Here is an 18,577-nt window from a genome sequence, read left to right as displayed (position 1 = left end):
GAGAAGGAAATTGGAAAGCTGGGCTCTTGGAGGCTGCTTGGATGAGCTCTGTGTGTACAGCACACACACGAGTGTCTCTCTGAGCGTGCATCTGTGTAAACACAGTGCAAGGCTCCCCAGCTGGGGCAGGATGGGAGGGGTGGGGAGATCTGCGACCCCCCCGATTGGGGTCCCCTCACCAGCCTGGTACCCAGCACCTCTGGCGACAACCTCCAATGGCCTGTGGCCTGGCTGGATATCTTCAGCCCCCCAGCCGGGAGTCCCCTCCCCAGCCTGGTACCCAGCACCTCTGGCAGCAGCCTCCAGTGGCCTGTGGCCTGGCTGGACACACCCTTTGACTTATCAGAAGTGAGCTGTCTTAGTCCATTTTGAGCTGCGGTAATAGCATACCACAGACAGGGTGATTTAGAATGAAGAGGACTTCATTGGTCCACAGTTCTGGAGGTCCGGAAGTCACATATAGAAGGACCACATCTGGCGAGGGCCTTTTTGCTGTGTCCTCACATGGCGTAAGGCATTGCGTGGTGAGAAGGAGCGGGAGAGAAGGTGACTGCTGTCATCCTGTCATCAAGAGCCCGCTCCCATCATAGCTGCATTCACCCTCCAGGAGGGCAGAGCTTGGTGACCTAATCTCCTCCTGAAGATCCAACCTCTTTTTTTTTTTTTTTTTTTTTTTTGAGACAGAGTCTCGCTCTGTGACCCAGGCTGGAGTGCAGTGGCCGGAACTCAGCTCACTGCAAGCTCCGCCTCCCAGGTTTACGCCATTCTCCTGCCTCAGCCTCCCGAGTAGCTGGGACCACAGGCGCCTGCCACCTCGCCCGGCTAGTTTTTTTTTTTTGTATTTTTTAGTAGAGACAGGGTTTCACTGTGTTAGCCAGGATGGTCTCGATCTCCTGACCTCGTGATCCGCCCGTCTCAGCCTCTCAAAGTGCTGGGATTACAGGCTTGAGCCACCGCGCCCGGCCGAAGATCCTACCTCTTAACACAGTCGCATTGAGCATTCAGTTTCCAACACATGACTTTTGGGGAGACACATTCAAACCCTAGCATTCTGCCCCAGCCCCCAAATTCCTGTCCTTCTCACATAGTTTACATTGACCCCATCCAGTACCCACATCAACTCAAAAGTCCGAAGTCCAGAGTCTCACCCGAATCAGAGTCAGGCTTAAATGATCTATCTTGAAGCAAATCCCTGTCCAGCTGTGAGGCTGGGGAATGAAACAAGCTTCATGCTTCCAAACTACGTGGCGGGGGGCAGGGGGGACAGATTCCCATTCCAAAAGGGAGGCATGAAGAAAGGGGCAGCAGCCCCAAGGAAGTTCAAAACCTAACAGGACGAACCACCTTCTATCCGACAACTCTAGAATAATCTTTCACTTGGTGTGCCAAGTGAGTGCTCCTGGATACGCTGGGTGGAGGCGGCCACGGGGCCTCAGGCAGCACTGCTCATACAGCTTTGCACAGCAGGTCTCAGGAGCTGGAGCCTTGTCCTTGCTGCCCTCCCAGGCTGGCGCTGTACTCTGGTGATGCTACAGTCCTGGGGTCTCAACGGTGGCTCCACTTCCATAGCTCCACCAGGCATCATCCTAGGGAACTCTCTGCAGAGCCTCCGCCCCTGTGGCTGGCTTCTGCGTGGGACCCCAGGCTGTCCGTGCCACCCTTTGACCTCTAGGTGGAGGGCGCCATGGCTGCCATTCCTGCCTGCCTTCCCTGCAGCTGCAGGATCATCAGTACCCGTGGGTACCGCCAAGGCCACACCCACACCCTCTAGAGCTGAGCCAGAGCCGCGCCTAGGCCTGCTGGAGCCATGCCTGGGCGGCTGAGGGTTGCTGTGTTGCAATGTGGGGAGCAGACACTTGAAGGGGTGCAGGGCAGGGAGTGCTGAGTTCCTGGGCACCTCTTTTGAAACATGGCCCCCCGGGTCCTAGCTTGCCTCAAAGATCTCTGGCTGCCTCGGGGTCATTTTCCGTTGTCTTGTTGAATGGCACCTGGCTCCCATCTGTCAGAGCAAGTCCCTTGAGGAATAGTCACCCTGAAGTCGGCATGGAACACAGAGGACACTTGGGGCATTGGGGGCGCCTGACCCTGGCATTGCCAGGTTAGAAGTGGAGAGGAATCCTGCCCTAGGGAAATGAGGGTCTCAGGGCAGGGAGCCCCGTCCTGCAGGGAGCCACTCCCACTGCTGCCTTCACAGCCATTCACGTTGCTTTTCCCGGGGCTCAGGCTGACCCAGGGGCCAGGAGGCCCTGTCACCATTGGGGTTAGAGTGAGGCCTGGGGGTGGTTGAGGCAGCCGGGCCGTGTGGTGAGGTGAGGGCCGGGGGAGGAGGGCCGAGTGGGCAGGTGGACTTGACAGGGTTTCCTGTGGGTTCTGGGCTGCTGTGTGCATGGGAGGACGCACCTCCTACCCGGAGGGAGGCAGGGTCTGGAGGCTGCAGCCCCAGGGCCTGACGGTGGTCCTGGCTGGGGGCAGAAGTTCAGCCTGGGGCTGGGACACCTATTTTTCCCTCATCCTTCCTAAATCCACCCTAGTCCCCTTGTCCTGACATCCACCTCCTCCCTCGAGTGGCTGTGGCCTGGCTGGCACTCCCCTTTGGGGCAATGCGGGGAGCCTGGTGGTCTCGGCTCCTTTTCTTCACCTCGGTGTCTTCAGGTGCTTCTCGTAGCATTGGTCTGGAGGGAGCTGGTGTCTGTCGCTGGCCGCTGACCCAGGTTGCTCTTCTGCCTGGCAGTGCTAGGAGGACAGCCACTGAGGCCCTGCCACAGGCCCCCTTTGCAGTCTGTGATCATGACTCCCCAGGACAGCAGGAGCTGAGCCAGGGCCCCTTGTGCACGCAGCTGAAGGCCGTCCACACCACTGGGGTCTGGGGTGTTGGGAGGGACGGGCCGCGGTCTCAGACGCCCTCTCTCTGTCTCCCCAGGGCATGCTCATCGAGGGCCCGCCCGGCCCAGAAGGCCCCGCGGTGAGTATCCGGCTTTATCCTGTGACTTGCAGAAGGTGCTGTTGGTGGGGTGGGGTTGGTGACACCCCTTACGTCTCCTGGATGGAAAAGAGGGGGGCTCTTCACTTTTGCAGATACCCTGGGAGCCAGCACTCTCCCACCCCCACCTCTGCCTTGGTTGGCCAGGTGGAAGTCGGACCTTGTCCTGCGGCCCCATCTTTTAACTCTGCCCTAACTTTATTTTAAATTCTAGGGTCTTCCCGGACCTCCAGGAACCATGGGTCCTACTGGCCAAGTCGGGGACCCTGGAGAAAGGGTAAGAGGTGGACTGTGTTTCCTGAGATCACATGAACTGTGAGGCTGCCCATGCCTCCCCTCCACACTGTGACCCGAGCTGTCCCTGCCCGTGGAGGTGACACAGAGACTTGTGTCTTCAAATCCCCTCCTCACCCAGGCACTTCTCACACCAGCCCTGTTCAGATGTTTCTGGGGCTGGCTGTGGCTATGGGGAGAGTGGGGTCCCTCAGGGCCCAGGGAGCCTGCCAGTGCTCAGCCCAGACGGTGGCCCCGGGAGCTGCAGTTGTCCAGCAAATGGCAGCAGCCGCAGTAAACACAGTGGATGGCTCCGGGGCCTTTCCCACTCCTGGCCGCCGGGCAGCCATACTATGCGGAAACGGCCGCCCTCCTTGCTGGGTTTGGGAACTTACTTGGTGTGGGTTGCACCTGGCTCGCAGGCTCAGAGGTGTCCTCAGTATCCCTGGCCGCCGGAGGAGATGGAGGGACAGCCGCCCCCCAGACGCCGCGATTTCCTTCTGACACCTGGTGGGCGCTCCGCATACTGCGGCCTCCTGGTGTCCGGTGGGGACGAGAGTTCTCTCTTCTTCCTGCTGTTGAAATGAATGTGGATTTGAGTGCAGAAGGACTAAGAACTGATTCCTGAATGGCTGGGTTGTGGGTGGGAGAAACAAGGGCTGCGTGTGGGTGTTCACAGTTGTTCATGTCAGGAACCCGCCTGCTGTCTGGGGCAGAGTGAGGACCTTGTGGGTGTTACTGCGGGTGGATGCAGGGCAGGGTCTGGTCCTGTGGGAAGGTGGTTTGTAATGTCAGAGCGCGGTGGCTAGGGATGCTTCCCAGGCTACTCCACAGGGAGGCGTTTGGGGATGTCTTGTGCAGTGCCTGGTGGTTTTGCAGCAGTGCTCAGGAAAGGCGGGAAAGAGCCCAGGACAGTAAGTCCTGGCCTTGGACCTGGAGGTTCTTATGGGCGCTCAGTACCCCTGGGAAGCTGGGAAGGTGCAGGATAGGTGAGGTCAGGCAGCAGGATGCAGGGGCAGACGGCGGCAGCCTTTGTGGGGGCCAGAGCCAAGCCGGTGGGGATGCTTGCCTGGGGAGGAGATGGGAGCACTGAGGCCAGCCTTTGGAGGAGAAGGGTTCAGGTCAGCTATGTGGGAGGAGGTTGTTATTGTTCTGTGTGGCCGGGTGACCTCTGAGGGCAGTACGCATCAGACTGGGCCACACGGTAAGAGTCTCTGCCACGTTGCTTTTCACGGTCAGGGATTTGGGCGCCCAGAAGAGGCGGGTCTTGTTCCATGGCAAGGGCCGTGGCAGGAAGCGGGGTGGGGTGGGGGCTTGGCTGGCCCCTGGAGCACGAAGCTTTCATAGCATCCCCGGCTTGGCAGCCACATCTCCAAAACTCCAGACAGGCAACAGCCAGCAGCCACTGCTCTTGCTCAGCCAGGACCGGCATGATTGGAGCTCTGCGGTGGGGGCTGCAGCCACCCCAGCTCACTCTGGAACCCCCTCCCTGCAGATTCATGTGAGATGGGGTGATGGCCAAGCTCCCCCTCCACAGAGCCGCCTGCGGATGGGCCCACAGATGTGGCTGGTTTCCTGTGCAAAGGAAAGTGTATTGCATGGCGCTGGGGGCTGGTTTCTTTCCCAGATGTAGGACAGGGTAGTATCCACAGGGCACCCAGATGCTGGCCGACACACAGGGCACCCAGATGCCAACTGACGCTACCTCAGTGGTGTTCCAAGGCTCCGTCCTCCTTGTATCCATCCAGCATACAGATTTGTACTGAGTGCTGGGCACGGGTCTAGCCTGGGGATCTCAATGGTGTGAACCAGAGGGGTGCTGGTTCACACCTCACCACGCGGTCCCTGCCTATGGGCTGATCCCGGCTTGGGGTCACTGGTGGGTCGCCCTGCCACTGCCTTGTGACACCGTGACCAGCCCAGCTGCTGCAGAGGAGCCAAGGGCCCTGACTGGAGAATATCGTTGGTTTAGGAGCTGGTCCTCCTCCAACTCACTCAGGGTCCAGGAGCATGAGGACTGAGGTTGGGGTTGGCAGAGGAACCAACTCCTCCAGGGTGTGCATCCGTGGAGTTGGAGGAGAGACCTGGAGCCCACCGGCCTCCCCAGGGCCCTTCCAGTAGGGAGGGGTGCTGGTTCCAGGAGCTGAGAGCTGCCCACCCCTCTGGGTCCAGTTCCGGCCAGCCTTGTTCAGGAGAACATCCCTGCTCCCAGCTCAGCGTCCTCTTGATGCCCAGATCTTGCTCGATGGCCACTAATCAGCTGTGCAAGATCACTGGCTGTGGGGTGGATCCATGCAGCGCTGCCTGCAGTGGACCGGGCTCAGGTTCCTGTGCAGTGGAGAAACAATGCTCTACCCTCAGGGGGTTGAGCATCTGGGGCCTCCAAAGTGAACTGACAAAAAACAGATTCACAAGAGAAGAGGCATATGATTTTAACACTTTTAATCTTCTATGCACGGGGGCTTCACAGCCAAGAAGTAAAAACCAAAAGAAGTGCTTAGGCTCGGGAGCATATATACCATTTTAACAAGCAATAGGATGTGGAGAAGTGGCTAGACCAAGGAAAAGAGGGTTTGGGCTTCGAGGGGTGACAGATGGTAGGCAAGTGACTCCACGGGGGAACAAATGGAAGATTAAGGTTATCTTGGCAAAGTCTGTTGATGCAGATTCTTCGGGCTGGCCTCCCTCTCAGGTGATAAGGGGCACTCCCCAAATTCTGATAGAGAAGCAGAGGCGGGAGGGTGGGGTGGGAGGAGGGGGTAATGCCCTGCTTTTAGGCAGAAAGCGGGAGGTAAGAGAACTCTTCTTGCATCCATCGATTCTTATTTGGCTTCAGCACAAAATAGTCCTGCAGAGGAGTGGCATGCTCTGTCCCCTCTGTCTGCGTGGCCTCCTGTGCCTCTGTCTAGGATGGCCTTTTCCCCATGGTCTGGAAGAACCCTCTTCTCCCTGATAGCCCAGACCTCCCGCCTTGGGATTCCCCAGCCCCCCCTCCCTTCCTCAAGGGCCGTCTAGCCGTGACCGGTTTGTGCCTTTTCTTCCTCACCAGATGGTGAGTTCCTCAAGACAGGCCTCACTTCTGTGCCCTTCCTCACACCCTGCTCCCTGTGGGCAGCCGTGACAACTGGCCGGGAACCGTCTGTGCACCTGTGGCATGGCATCCCACTGGGCATCATGCAGCCCTGACCAGCCGCTGAAGCCTGCACCCTGTGCCTCCACTGACTAGCCCTGCACGTCGCTTCCTTCACACTGTCTGGTGGGCCCTGCACACTCTCCCGCTGCTCCCCTTGGACGACCCTCCATGCTACGTCTGCATTCTAGCACCTCAAATCCTTTCTTGCTCTTATGCCCATGGCTGCCTGCAGGGACCAGGGTGCAAGGAGAGGCACAGAAGTGGGGCCTGCCTTGAGAAACTCACCATCCAGTGAGGAAGAAAAGGCACAAACCAGATGTGGTTAGACAGCAAGAATTAATTAGTAAAGGCATTGGAGGAAGAACTGGGAATCTCGAGATGGGAGGTCTGGAGTGGCTGTGTCCGGGTGGAGAAGGGGCTCGAGCCATCATCCCATCCAGTTTCCCCCAGAGGACTGGTGAGCAGGTGCACAGCTGGGGCCATGTGCAAAAGCCCGCAGGGAGATAGAGGTAGAACTGGGGTTGAACGCAGATCTCCTGTGCAGAAGGAAGGTGGCCACTCTTACTTTGAAGTTCAGAAGAAACCCGAGAGAGCTGGGAGTTCCCCAAGGGAGCTGCGAGTCAGGTGGCCGTTACCCAGCCCCTCTCTGGCCTGGGTTTCTTGTGGGTCTGGCTTCTGTGCCACCTGCCAGTGCATTTCTGTAGGGGCTGACTCTTTTGGGCATCTGGGAATATAGTCAGACGTCAGTGGGTCTGAAAGCATGAGGTTATGCATTTGTGAAGGTTCCCTGTGATCCCATCGTGGCAGTGCCGTGCCCCTGTGGGTCGCTGAGCAGGTGGGGGAAGGAGAGGGCTGGGGGCCATCAGTAAAGATTCAGGCCCCAGTGAGTCCCGCCTTCCGTGGACTTCCAGGGCCCACACCTGCTAGCCTCGATAGAAGCACTCAGAAGGCAGGCGCCACCTCGGTGCTGCTTGTGAGCGCCCCCTACATCCATTCGCGTGTGTGCCCCAGAGCTGGTGCCCACGGATGTTTGTGCCTAAGAAATGTTCTGTGTGATCAGAGCGTCTTTGAGGCCAGTCCCTTCCTTTCGCTTCCCTGTGTGCGCCTCTCCGAAAGCCTTGCACCCCAGGCACTGCTGTGTTTTAAGGCAGCTCCTGAATATCATCCAGTGTTACTGTGGATTTGATTGCATTTTTCAGGACGCTGTGGCCACACTCCTCCTGAATCTCCGCGGTCCACTGGAGAGTTTAATGTTTTCATCTAGAAATACGCTTGCTTGCCGGCTAATTGACTCCCGGGAGCTCCAGCTGGTGTTGACCAGCCGCTGATCTATTGCCCTTAAGATAGACTTCACACAGATCTTTCCATCTGCAGCATGTTTATTATTTTTGGGTAAAGTAACGATCTGCTTTCTGAGTCTGTGGGCAGGTCCCACCCTCCGCGAGGCCTGGATCCTCCTCTGGGAAGCCCCAGGGATTCAGTATGCAGGTTTCTCTCCCAGCCGCCCCAGGCTCAGAGTGGAGGCAGTTTCCCAAGCTTTCTCCAGATTACCACACAGGGGCACCTCGCTGCCTGCATAATCGGATGCATTTGATGCCTTGGGAGGAGCCCCCCCACCTTTCAATGACCCCATTAGGTTCAGAAGCAGCCTGGCAATAATGATGCTCCCCAGCACTGTCACTCAGCAGGGGCTCAAACTCTCTCCCCCTCTTTTTTATGTGTCCAGGATTAGCCTTTCTCATGGGATTTTGCGTGAGTGCATTTTTCTGTGCCTTGAAAAGGTTTGTATGTAAGCCGTGCCCTGAAAAACAGCAGTCACTCCCTCCCAGCCAGAATGCGTGGCTCATCTCTCCATAACAGGTTCTGGTGTGGTCTCCCCAGGACCAGCCTTGGGGTGATGCCCTGCTGTGCCATCCCCTCCCCATGGCCTGCTGGAGTTACACCCAGGGTGGGATAGGACACAGGCTAGATCACTGGCAACATGACAAAGAGAGCAAGTTCACTCATGAGCACGCGGCTGCTGTCCAACTCAGAAGGAATTAGCTTTGTTTTCCTGGCTCCCAGGCTCCCGTGGACGGGACATGCCAATCCAGTCTCTCCTTGTGCTTGGAAGTGTTCAGGACATCTTGGCAGAGCTGCTCAGAGAGGTTCACACACACACTTAAGTACACATGCTTGCACACTCACCCACACATGCACTCACATTCACATGCACTCATGCGCACACACACTCATGCGTACATGCACACACCCATACATGCACACACGTACATACCCACACACTCATGCGTACATGCACACACCCATACATGCACACACGTACATACCCACACACTCATGCGTACATGCACACACCCATACATGCACACACGTACACACCCACACATGCACTCATGCATATATGCACATACCCATACATACACTTATGCATGCACACTCACCCACACCTGCACACACTCATGCACACACTCACCCATATTTGCACACGTACACTCACATACACATGCACACACACATGCATGAATGCACACACCCATGCATGTGCGCACACACATTTACACATGCAATCACATGCTTGCACACATGCACACACCCATACACGTGCACACACACACGTACACACATTCACACACTCATGCATGAATGCACACACCCATGCATGTGTGCACACACATTTACACACACGCACTCACATGCTTGCACACTCATGCACACACCCATACACACACGTACACACATTTGCACACTCATGCATGTATGCACACACTCATCCATACACACACATGCACTCACACACCTGCACACACACTCATGCACATGCTCACCCATACATGCACACACCCCCACACATGTACACACACATTCACACACTTATGCATGTATGCACACACTCGTCCATACATGTGCACACACATTTACTCACACATGCACTCACACACCTGCACACACACTCATGCACACGTGCACACCCAGATGCACGCACACACACACACCCCTACACACGCACACATGCGCTGTCTGGGTTCACCTCCACATGGCGGCCGTTCCACGGAGGCTGGTTTGCAGGCTTGTGTGCCTGCATCCCCAGCAGCCTGGTCGTGAATGACTTGTGGCCATTTCGAGTCTCATTTATCTTCAAAACTTTGTCCCCCAAGGCTACTGGTAGGAACCTGTCCAAGCCTCAGGTGCCCTACCAGGAGATCTGTGGGAACTGTGGGTTTCCCTGCTGTAGCCCTGGAAGCAGTGTGTGTCTCCCAAAGCAAGCTCGGTGTCGAAAGGAAGATTCATTGGAGGGCGTACGTTCTCGTATGGAAAAGAAAATCAAGTACAGTTTGTGGAGAGAGAGGTGAAGGGAGCAAAGGCCTTGGGACATTTCTAGAGTGAAGGGACAGCTGGCAGAAGCTGCAGGTCTGGCCCCAAGCGCACTGTGCTCTCGGACCCGATGCGGGGCCTGCCAGGGTGTTCATCAGGGTTGGTTAGTGGCAGTGGCCGGGTGCATCCAGGAGTCTTGTCTCGGGTGGGCCCCTCGAGGCCGCAGGTCTTACCCAGAGCCCTGGTTATTGGTGGCCTGTGGATAAAGAGCCCCTCCTGTGGGTTTGCTGGCTGTTAGTTCTGGTCGAGGGGTGTGGTCTGAGGCATCAGGCCTCTTGACAGGGCCCCCCACCTCCAGTCTTTTAGATGGGCCCTAAGCCTCCTGGAAGGGTATCTAGCTCTTGGAAGGGGCTCAGTAGGTACCTGTCAGTGAATGAATGAAACGTGGGTTCATTTCTTTGGGATCCTCAGACAATTGATGACCAACTTGGGGTTTAAAGCAATAGAAGTGTCTTCTTAGTTCTGGAGGCCAGAAATCTGAAATCAAGGTGTGGGCCGGGCTGCGCCCCCTCTGGAGGCTCCAGGGGAGGATCTTCCTCACCTTTTCCGGCTCCTGGCGGCCACTGGCCGTCCTCTGTCCCCATAGCTTGCTGGTGCATCTCTGCAGTTTCTGCCTCTGTCTTCACGCGACCCTCCCCTGTGTCTCTGTCACTGCCTCCCCTCCTCTTCCCTTCCAAGGACTCGCCATTGGATTTAGGGCCCAAGATCTCATCTCAAGATCCTCAGTCCCATCCTCAAAGACCCCAAGTAAGGGCACAGTCACGTGTTTCAGGAGCTGCACGTACCTTCGATGAGGCATCCTTCAGGCCACCGCACGTGGTCACGCACGGATTCCGCACAGCCAGCAGACGTCCAGAAGGAAGTGACCACTGAGAGCTTCTCTGGGCCACTCCCGAGCTGTGCCTGCGCAGGGTCGGGCCTGGACCACCACACACACACAAAGGCTCTGGAGGGGTACCTGCTTGCTGTTCTCCTGCTCCAGGTCTTTCTGAGAGCGGAAGGGAGCTTTTCAACACCAAGCCTCCTGCGGGCCTACAGCTCCTCCCAAACCTGCCACCACCATGAAGAGAAAAGGCTCGGGGTTCTCTGCTCACCGCTTTGACCCAAATCGCAGCCTGGAGGGAGGCCTTGTGCCTGTCCCCTGAGGCTGGGCCAGGGGCTCGTGGGGACAGTTTCACGAGCTGAATCTGCAGTGGCAGAGGAAGCCGCTTTGTGGGGCATCTGGTCATCCGGCCCCGTCGTCTCTGTGCAAAAGATGCCTGGACGTCCTCAGGAAAGAAAACGTGTTAGATACCAGTGGTGCCTTCATTTGGAAGTTGGTGCCTGATTTCTTTTCCTGCTGTAGGTATGACACTGAGAGCCCTTCTGTGCCAGGGCCTTCAGAACATTGCTGTTTGACCACGTTAGGGCACGGATTGGGGGGCCAGCTAATAGAGTAGCAGGAAAATACACACTAGCAAATAGCAAAGGCAAGGCGGGATTTCTTATTTTGCCGTATTTTGCCAGTGGCTGGAGCCGAGCAGCATCCCCATGACCTGTGTGTCGCCTGCTGGAGCGCTCCCGTGGTATCTGGCACCCGCCTTGTCGCAGACAACAGCCACATCACTGGCCCGTGCTTTGTGTTGTGAAACTGGAAGTGCGACTTCGAGGGGTAGCCGTGTCTTTCAGCCCAGGGGTCCAAGTCTTTCTGTTGGAGACCACGGGGCTTGGCAAAAGGCTTGCTGACAATGTTTCTAAGTGATGGCAAATGCAGGTTCATGTTGGTGGCCATGAGGACTTGTGTCAAATTTGAACACTTCGGAAGGGTTCGTGGAGGTGGCGACATTCTTTCCTTTCTTCTCCACACTGTCTCCTTCTTCTAGGACTTCATGTTATCCTTGTTCATCTACGTTCCGATTCTCTGGACTTGTTCCGGTTGTCGGTGAGAGGCAGCATCAGAGGGAAGCTGCTTTCACAGCCCGGAGGCTGGATTTTTACCACTGTGGCTTAGAACAGGCAGGGAGGATGCCGAAACGTGGGTCTTTGGAAATGAACAGCAGTGGACAAGGAGTGGCCTTGAGACTTCCTAGCTTCCTACAGCAACACCATGTGAGCAGGTGCATGCATGCACAGACACACATGCACACATATGCACACACACACATGCATTCCCACATACAAATGTGCACACATTCACACACAACATGCATTCACACACATGCACAAACATGCATGCACACACATGCGTTCATACATACAAATACATGCACATGTGCATTCACACACATTCCACACACACATACATTCACGTACAATGCATTTACACACATGTACACACATGCACACAATGCATTTACATATGCATGCACATGCGCACACATCCATTTACACATGCATGCACATGCGCACACACACATTGATATAGTCACATATGTGCACACATGTATTCACACATATTCGTACATGCATACACAGTCACACACACGCACACACATTGATACATTCACACACGTACACACATACACTTACACACATCCACACACACACCCACACACACATGCACACACACTTACACACATGCACTGCCCAGACAGCAGTTCATCCTTAGGAGACACTGACCCTAAATTTTAAATGCAAGGTTTGGTTTGGAATTGATTCTGACACAGGAATCTCAGCTGTAAGTGGCTGTCAGGATTGGAGGTCAATGACAAAACCTGGGTGGCAAACATGTTCTGGATCTTTCTTTTTTAAACGGGATTTTTGTCTTCTGAGAGTGTTTTCCAAAATGGCAGTTGGGGGCAATTTGGCAGTATCCATTAGCAATGAAGAAATATACACATATAGACATTCTTTGACCCAGCAGCACTGCTTTGAGGGACTTACCTAGCGGAATATGTTAGCACGTCTATTGGGCACTGTTTGTCATAATGCAAACTGGAACCAATCCAACGTGCATCAGTGGAAGACGGCTTCAATAAACGATGAGTCCATTGTGCCTGGGAGATGCAACAGATGTTGCCAAGGAGATCTACAGGGATAGGTCATGATTTTCAAGAGCAAATTGCAGAATATTTAGGGACAGTACCATTAAAAAGAAGGAGGCAGGGCGCAGTGGCTCACGCCTGTAATCCCAACACTTTGGGAGTCCAAGGCGGGTGGATCACGAGGTCAGGAGTTCAAGACCAGCCTGGCCAAGATGGTGAAATCCCATCTCTACTAAAAATACAAGAATTAGCCACGCCTGGTGGTAGACACCTGTAATCCCAGCTACTTGGGAGGCTGAGGCAGAGAACTGCTTGAACCTGGGAGGCAGAGGTTGCAGTGAGCTGAGATTGTGCCACTGCACTCCAGTCTGGGCAACAGAGTGAGACTCCATCTCAAAAAAAAAAAAAAAAAAAAAAAAGAAAGAAAGAAAAGAAAGGAAGGAAGAAAACTCCGAAGCCACACAGCCTCACAGTGATGAATGTGTTAGTGTGTCCAGCGTGTGCGTCTCCATCTTTGCCTTTGCACTTACAGAACTTGAGCACTGGTTACATCCGGAGATGAAAAGGAATCTTTCTCTTTCACTCTATAAATCTGTACCATAAGACATTTCACAAGAATTGGAGTTACTTCTGCAATAAAAAAACAACCAGTAAAGAAAAGGCAGGCAAGTTTAGGTTCAGGCCCAGATGGCTCCGCAGCCTCCTGGACAGTTCCAGAAGAACCACTCAGGTTCTTGGTCTTCCTGGCTGGGAATTGGGAATCCATCGTGGGTTTCCTGGCCGGGAGTGTCTTGCTCGGGTGGTGTGAACACACACGCTCAGTGTAGCTGTTCCTGATTTGGAAGACTGGAGCCAACACCCAGCCACTGTGCTGCAGTGTAGTTGGTCGAGGCTCTTCTCAGTGGGGAGAGGGAGTTAAACTCCTATCTCTGTGCAAAACAAGCCTCATCTACTTTAGACTGGCTGGGAATCTGCTTGCTTTTGTGAAATAGCTTTGCGATCAAATGTTATTTTGAAAATAAATCATCTTACTTGTTTTACATGCATATAGTGGTCTGAAGCTGGCTGGAATTAGTCTAGAGAACCCAGTCCTAGGATGTGGGTCCTGTGTGAGAGGCCAGGTTGGCCGGGCGTGTGGAGGGCACTGTGCTCTTTGCGTATAAATGGGTTCTTGAATTTGCTCTGGCTGAGTGTGTGTTCTGCCGTGTTGCGTGTCTGTCCATGTAAGTGACTGCTCCGTCCCAACTTCCATCCGAGCAGGCACACGCGGGTTGCTTGGAGGCCGTTAAGGACGAGCGCCCACTAGGTGCAGGAGGCACTGGGCCTTGAGGCTGGAGTCCTTGTTTCCTGTTGGCTGCGGAGACCTGGAAGGGGCATTCCTGGAGCGACAGGAGCCTGACACTGCCTTCTCACCTCCAGGCTCCTTGCCTCTGCCTTGAGGCCCCAGCGGATGCCTGCTGGGTCTCTGGATTCCTCTAGATCCAGCTCAGACCTCCCTCCCTTCTTATCCGCAGCCTCTGAAGGCTTTCTGATCCTCTGAAAGCCCACTCCCTTCTTATCCGTGGCCTCTGAAGCCCATGGCCGTGCCCCTCCCTTCTCCCGGCTGGGGTTTCTGAAACATTCCTGCCATGGGATCTCGCAGCTTCTGTGCATGTCCAGTGTGTTTCCTGGGTGGGCCGCTTCTCTGATGCCCTCATTCTCACTGCAGCCCAGCCCCAGCCTGGTTGCACTCTGACTCATCTCTCTTGGCCCCTTGTCTGCAGGGCCCCCCTGGACGCCCAGGCCTTCCTGGAGCCGATGGCCTGCCCGGTCCTCCAGGAACCATGCTCATGCTGCCCGTAAGTACCCTCATCGGTCGGAGGTGGGGAGGCAGCTGGGGCAGGTGGGCTCCAAACCAGACCCTCCGAGGCTGCGCCGTCGCCGGAGAGGCCTGTGGGCCCCGTCTCAGCCTGCGGTCTGGCCTGGGCGCCACGTCACTGCTCCCAGAGTGACCCTTGTCTTGCACCTGCAGTTCCGGTTTGGAGGTGGTGGCGATGCGGGCTCCAAAGGCCCCATGGTCTCAGCCCAGGAGTCCCAGGCGCAAGCTATTCTCCAGCAGGCCAGGGTGAGTAGTGCTGGGTTCCCAGGGGCCTGAAGGGGACAGAGCCCAGCCTCAGGGGCCAACAGGAGTGAGTGAGTCAGGCTCAGAGCCCAACTTGGAGGGAAGCAGCTGTCCTGACCCCAGGGTACCTGCTTGCTGGGGTCAGGAGCTGTGGGAGCGTGCAGTCCTCAGTGTCCAGTAGGGACCCCGAGAGCAAGTCAGTGTCCAGTAGGGACCCCGAGAGCAAGTCAGTGTCCAGTAGGGACCCCGAGAGCATGTCAGTGTCCAGTAGGGACCCCGAGAGCAAGTCAGTGTCCAGTAGGGACCCCGAGAGCAAGTCAGTGTCCAGTAGGGACCCCGAGAGCATGTCAGTGTCCAGTAGGGACCCCGAGAGCAAGTCAGTGTCCAGTAGGGACCCCGAGAGCAAGTCAGTGTCCAGTAGGGACCCCGAGAGCAAGTCAGTGTCCAGTAGGGACCCCGAGAGCATGTCAGTGTCCAGCAGGGACCCCGAGAGCAAGTCAGTGTCCAGTAGGGACCCCGAGAGCAAGTCAGTGTCCAGTAGGGAACCCGAGAGCAAGTCAGTGTCCAGTAGGGACCCCGAGAGCAAGTCAGTGTCCAGTAGGGACCCCGAGAGCATGTCAGTGTCCAGTAGGGACCCCGAGAGCAAGTCAGTGTCCAGTAGGGACCCCGAGAGCAAGTCAGTGTCCAGTAGGGACCCTGAGAGCATGTCAGTGTCCAGTAGGGACCCCGAGAGCAAGTCAGTGTCCAGTAGGGAACCCGAGAACATGTCAGTGTCCAGTAGGGACCCCGAGAGCTTGGGGACTGTTTGGGGAGTTTTTCAGGGTTCTTGGTCCATGCTGAGGGTCTGGGTTCTAACTTTACAAGGGGCTTCTGGGCCTCTCCACCTCTGACCCAGCGGGCCCACCTTCCACCGTTTGTGACCTCTGCCTCTGTGCTAGGCCCTCTGCTGGGATCCAGAAGTGAAGCTGGAAACCCACGTGGCTCCTGGAAGGGGCTGCCTGGGCTGGAGCTGGGCTGAGCTAGGCTCCTCTGGGAGAGAGCCCTTGGGCCCCAGAGCCCCTCGCTCTCAGCCTGAGGAGGTCCTAAGGAGCAGGGTCCTCAGAGGAGCACTTGGTTTCCTATCGTGAAGCAGCTCATCAGTGGCCTGTGTTTTCTGCAGACATGGCTCCGGACTGCCGATTGCCCACAATGGGTGTAAACACTGCCCCGTGGGGCGGGTGAGTGGGTGGGTAATCCTCCAGCAGAGCACAAGAAAGCTGCTCAGTAATCCCTTGTTTGAGAAATATTTATGCAGCTCCCACAGCAGCCAGAGCAGATGTTAATGATCAGAGTGCTTAGGTAATTACAGGACAGTGTAAGCACGGAGTCGTCACCATGGAGCAAATTGCCCGAATGATGGAAGGCGGTGTGCGGCGAACGCCGCTACCTGCCACGGGGTTTATGGGCCTGGGCCTGCCTGGCTGGCCTTTTATCTTGTGTATTTTAATTGAAACCAAATGGGCGATAGGCTATAAGAAGATTTTATAATGCTAAACAATCTCCTAAAATTCAGATGGCATCTGCCAGGGAAACAGAGTCACTTAGCAACAGCAGAAGCGGCTCTGTGGGAAAGTGGTGGGTCCTGCACTGGGGCAGGTAGGGGCCACATTCAGATGGGGCAGGTGGGTTCCTACCCTCCCAAAATACTTTCCTGGTGGCTGGGAGTGCTTGAAGCACCTCCCATATGAAATAAAATATGTCATGACTCAGCCTGAGCTCAGGTGTAAAATGTACTCCTCACACCCAGCCCAGAGTAAGAGGCTTATTTCAGACTTAGCCAAGGGTGATGGGCTGGGAGCAGGCCCTCTGTGTGGGCTGGAGAGACAGGAAGGAGGGATGGGGCCCATCCCCCAAGGGAGGCAATGGGGGCCCACTGGCTTCCACCTCTACATGTCCCACGACACTCCCATGGATGCTGAGAGCCCCGCAGAAGTGGGGGGGCTGTTGAGGAGTCATCAGACCTCCTCTTCCAGAGTCTCCTGTCACATCTGTGTCCACTCTGCCACATCTCACAGCTCAAGTGCCAGCAAACCGGGGCACCGCTGCTGGGGCCCTGTCTCAGCGTGTCTCACTTTCCTTTGCAGTTGGCACTGAGGGGACCAGCTGGCCCAATGGGTCTCACAGGGAGACCCGGCCCTGTGGTAAGTCATTGGCAAATCTGAGAGCCGGGTGTGGTGTGGGGATTGGCCCACTGGCTGTGTCCTTGGCGGACAGTGGCAGGTGGCCTTGGAGTCCTGTGGACACAGGGCAGCCCTCAGTCCAGTGTCTGTTCCCAGGAGGGTGGCCAGGGAGACCAGGGGCCTCTCTTGGTGCTGCTCCAGCCCCCTCGTTGGTGGGGGGTGGGGATGGGTGACTGTGCCTCGAAGTCACTTCAGGGAGTTTAGCGGGGTAGAGCTGACATCAGCGATCCCTGGGAAACAGCCCCCAACTCCATCTTGAATGGAAGGAGCTGGCAGGAATCAGAGCAGGAGGCCCCTCCTCACCCCTGCATTGGAGCTCCAGGCTCTCCCTGCAGAGAACATACTATGAGCTGTCACCAGAGGAGTGGCTCCTTGGAGGGATGGAGTCCTGCTGCAGCCAGGGGCCTGGGGAAGTCCCTCGCACAGGCTGTGGCTTTGCCTTGTGGACCAGGGGCCTCCATTGATCTTCATAGCTCTGTTCCAGAGTCGAAGATAGCTTAGTGTGGGGCAGAGTGCAGGATTTCCAGCCTCACCCGCCCCCACCCTGTGGCCTCAACTTAGCTCCCATCTGGGGTGCTCGATTCATTAAAAAACATACAGCGTGTGCCCAGGGGCACTCAGGGGCTGGCAGTGTCAGGCACAGGGGCTGGGTTCCGGGGCCTCCAGGGAGGAGTGTGGGTTTACAGGGACACAGAGGAGTTCAACACCGCAGGGGCCCTCCTGGCTTTGCCGCCTGCTGCTGGGTCTAGGCTCGGTCCCCTCCACACAGGGCCTGACTCAGGGCTAGCCTCCCATGTCTGGGGGATCTGGCCTTGAGGGGCTCGTAGCAGGTGCACATGCTGCTGGAAGCTTTGGGCTGTAACGGACCATGGTCAGGTTCACCCTGGAGAGAGAAATGTCTCCAGGAGCTCTGTGGTGTTTGCTGGCCCCAGTGTCTAGAATTTTATTCCCGATTAGGAAGAGATCCAAACAACTGCTTTTCCCCGCTCCTGGAAAGTCATTGTTCATTCCCCGGTTCTGTTCGAGGCAGGCAGGTCGCGCTTTGTGTGCTGAGCACCGTGGCCGAAGCCCTGTCCCCTCCCCCACCTCCTCCCCTGCCACCCCCAGTCCTTCCTGTGTTCCCGAGTCCCCACCTTGAGCAGACGTTAACCCACACCGTGTCTCCCTAGGGTCCCCCTGGGAGCGGAGGTTTGAAGGGCGAGCCGGGAGACGTGGGGCCTCAGGTACGTGGGATCCTGGCCTTTGCTATCTGGTGGGTGCCTCCCGTTTTCCGGGGGCAGCGAGGGCGAGTGTGGAGGGCCCCCAGCTGCTGCATGTTTCCAAGGAAATTTGGGAATTGTCATTGCTTTATGCAGTGAGGGTGGAGCACCATGAACTCTGATGCCTGCAGCAGAAATGAGCCGGCTCTCTTCTGTCCCTGGCCTTCACTCTGGGCAGCAGATCCGTGCCCCGTGCCCGAAGTGCCCACATGTTAGTGGCTTGGACAGCCAGGCATTACTGGCGGGGTTGATGAGCAGGGGGACAAGGCTTTGCTCT

The 18,577-nt window shown here is 56.3% G+C and overlaps 1 protein-coding gene across 2 annotated transcripts in view; it reads left to right on the top strand.

Annotated features, from left to right (window-relative positions):
- The window catches only part of COL5A1 (collagen type V alpha 1 chain), a 210,584-nt gene that overhangs the window by 94,770 nt on the left and 97,237 nt on the right, over positions 1 to 18,577 (top strand). For both annotated transcript variants that reach the window (XM_028834624.2, XM_015116402.3), the window contains exons 10-15: positions 2,921 to 2,962; positions 3,195 to 3,257; positions 14,485 to 14,559; positions 14,733 to 14,825; positions 16,946 to 17,002; positions 18,211 to 18,264. In XM_028834624.2, coding sequence (XP_028690457.2) covers positions 2,921 to 2,962; positions 3,195 to 3,257; positions 14,485 to 14,559; positions 14,733 to 14,825; positions 16,946 to 17,002; positions 18,211 to 18,264 — 384 coding nt within the window. The remainder of the gene's footprint in view (positions 1 to 2,920; positions 2,963 to 3,194; positions 3,258 to 14,484; positions 14,560 to 14,732; positions 14,826 to 16,945; positions 17,003 to 18,210; positions 18,265 to 18,577) is intronic.

Source organism: Macaca mulatta, chromosome 15, assembly GCF_049350105.2.
Source record: "Macaca mulatta isolate MMU2019108-1 chromosome 15, T2T-MMU8v2.0, whole genome shotgun sequence".
Lineage (NCBI taxonomy): Eukaryota > Metazoa > Chordata > Mammalia > Primates > Cercopithecidae > Macaca > Macaca mulatta.
Note: the sequence above shows the minus strand (reverse complement) of the source record. Positions and strands in the feature narration are given on the sequence as shown.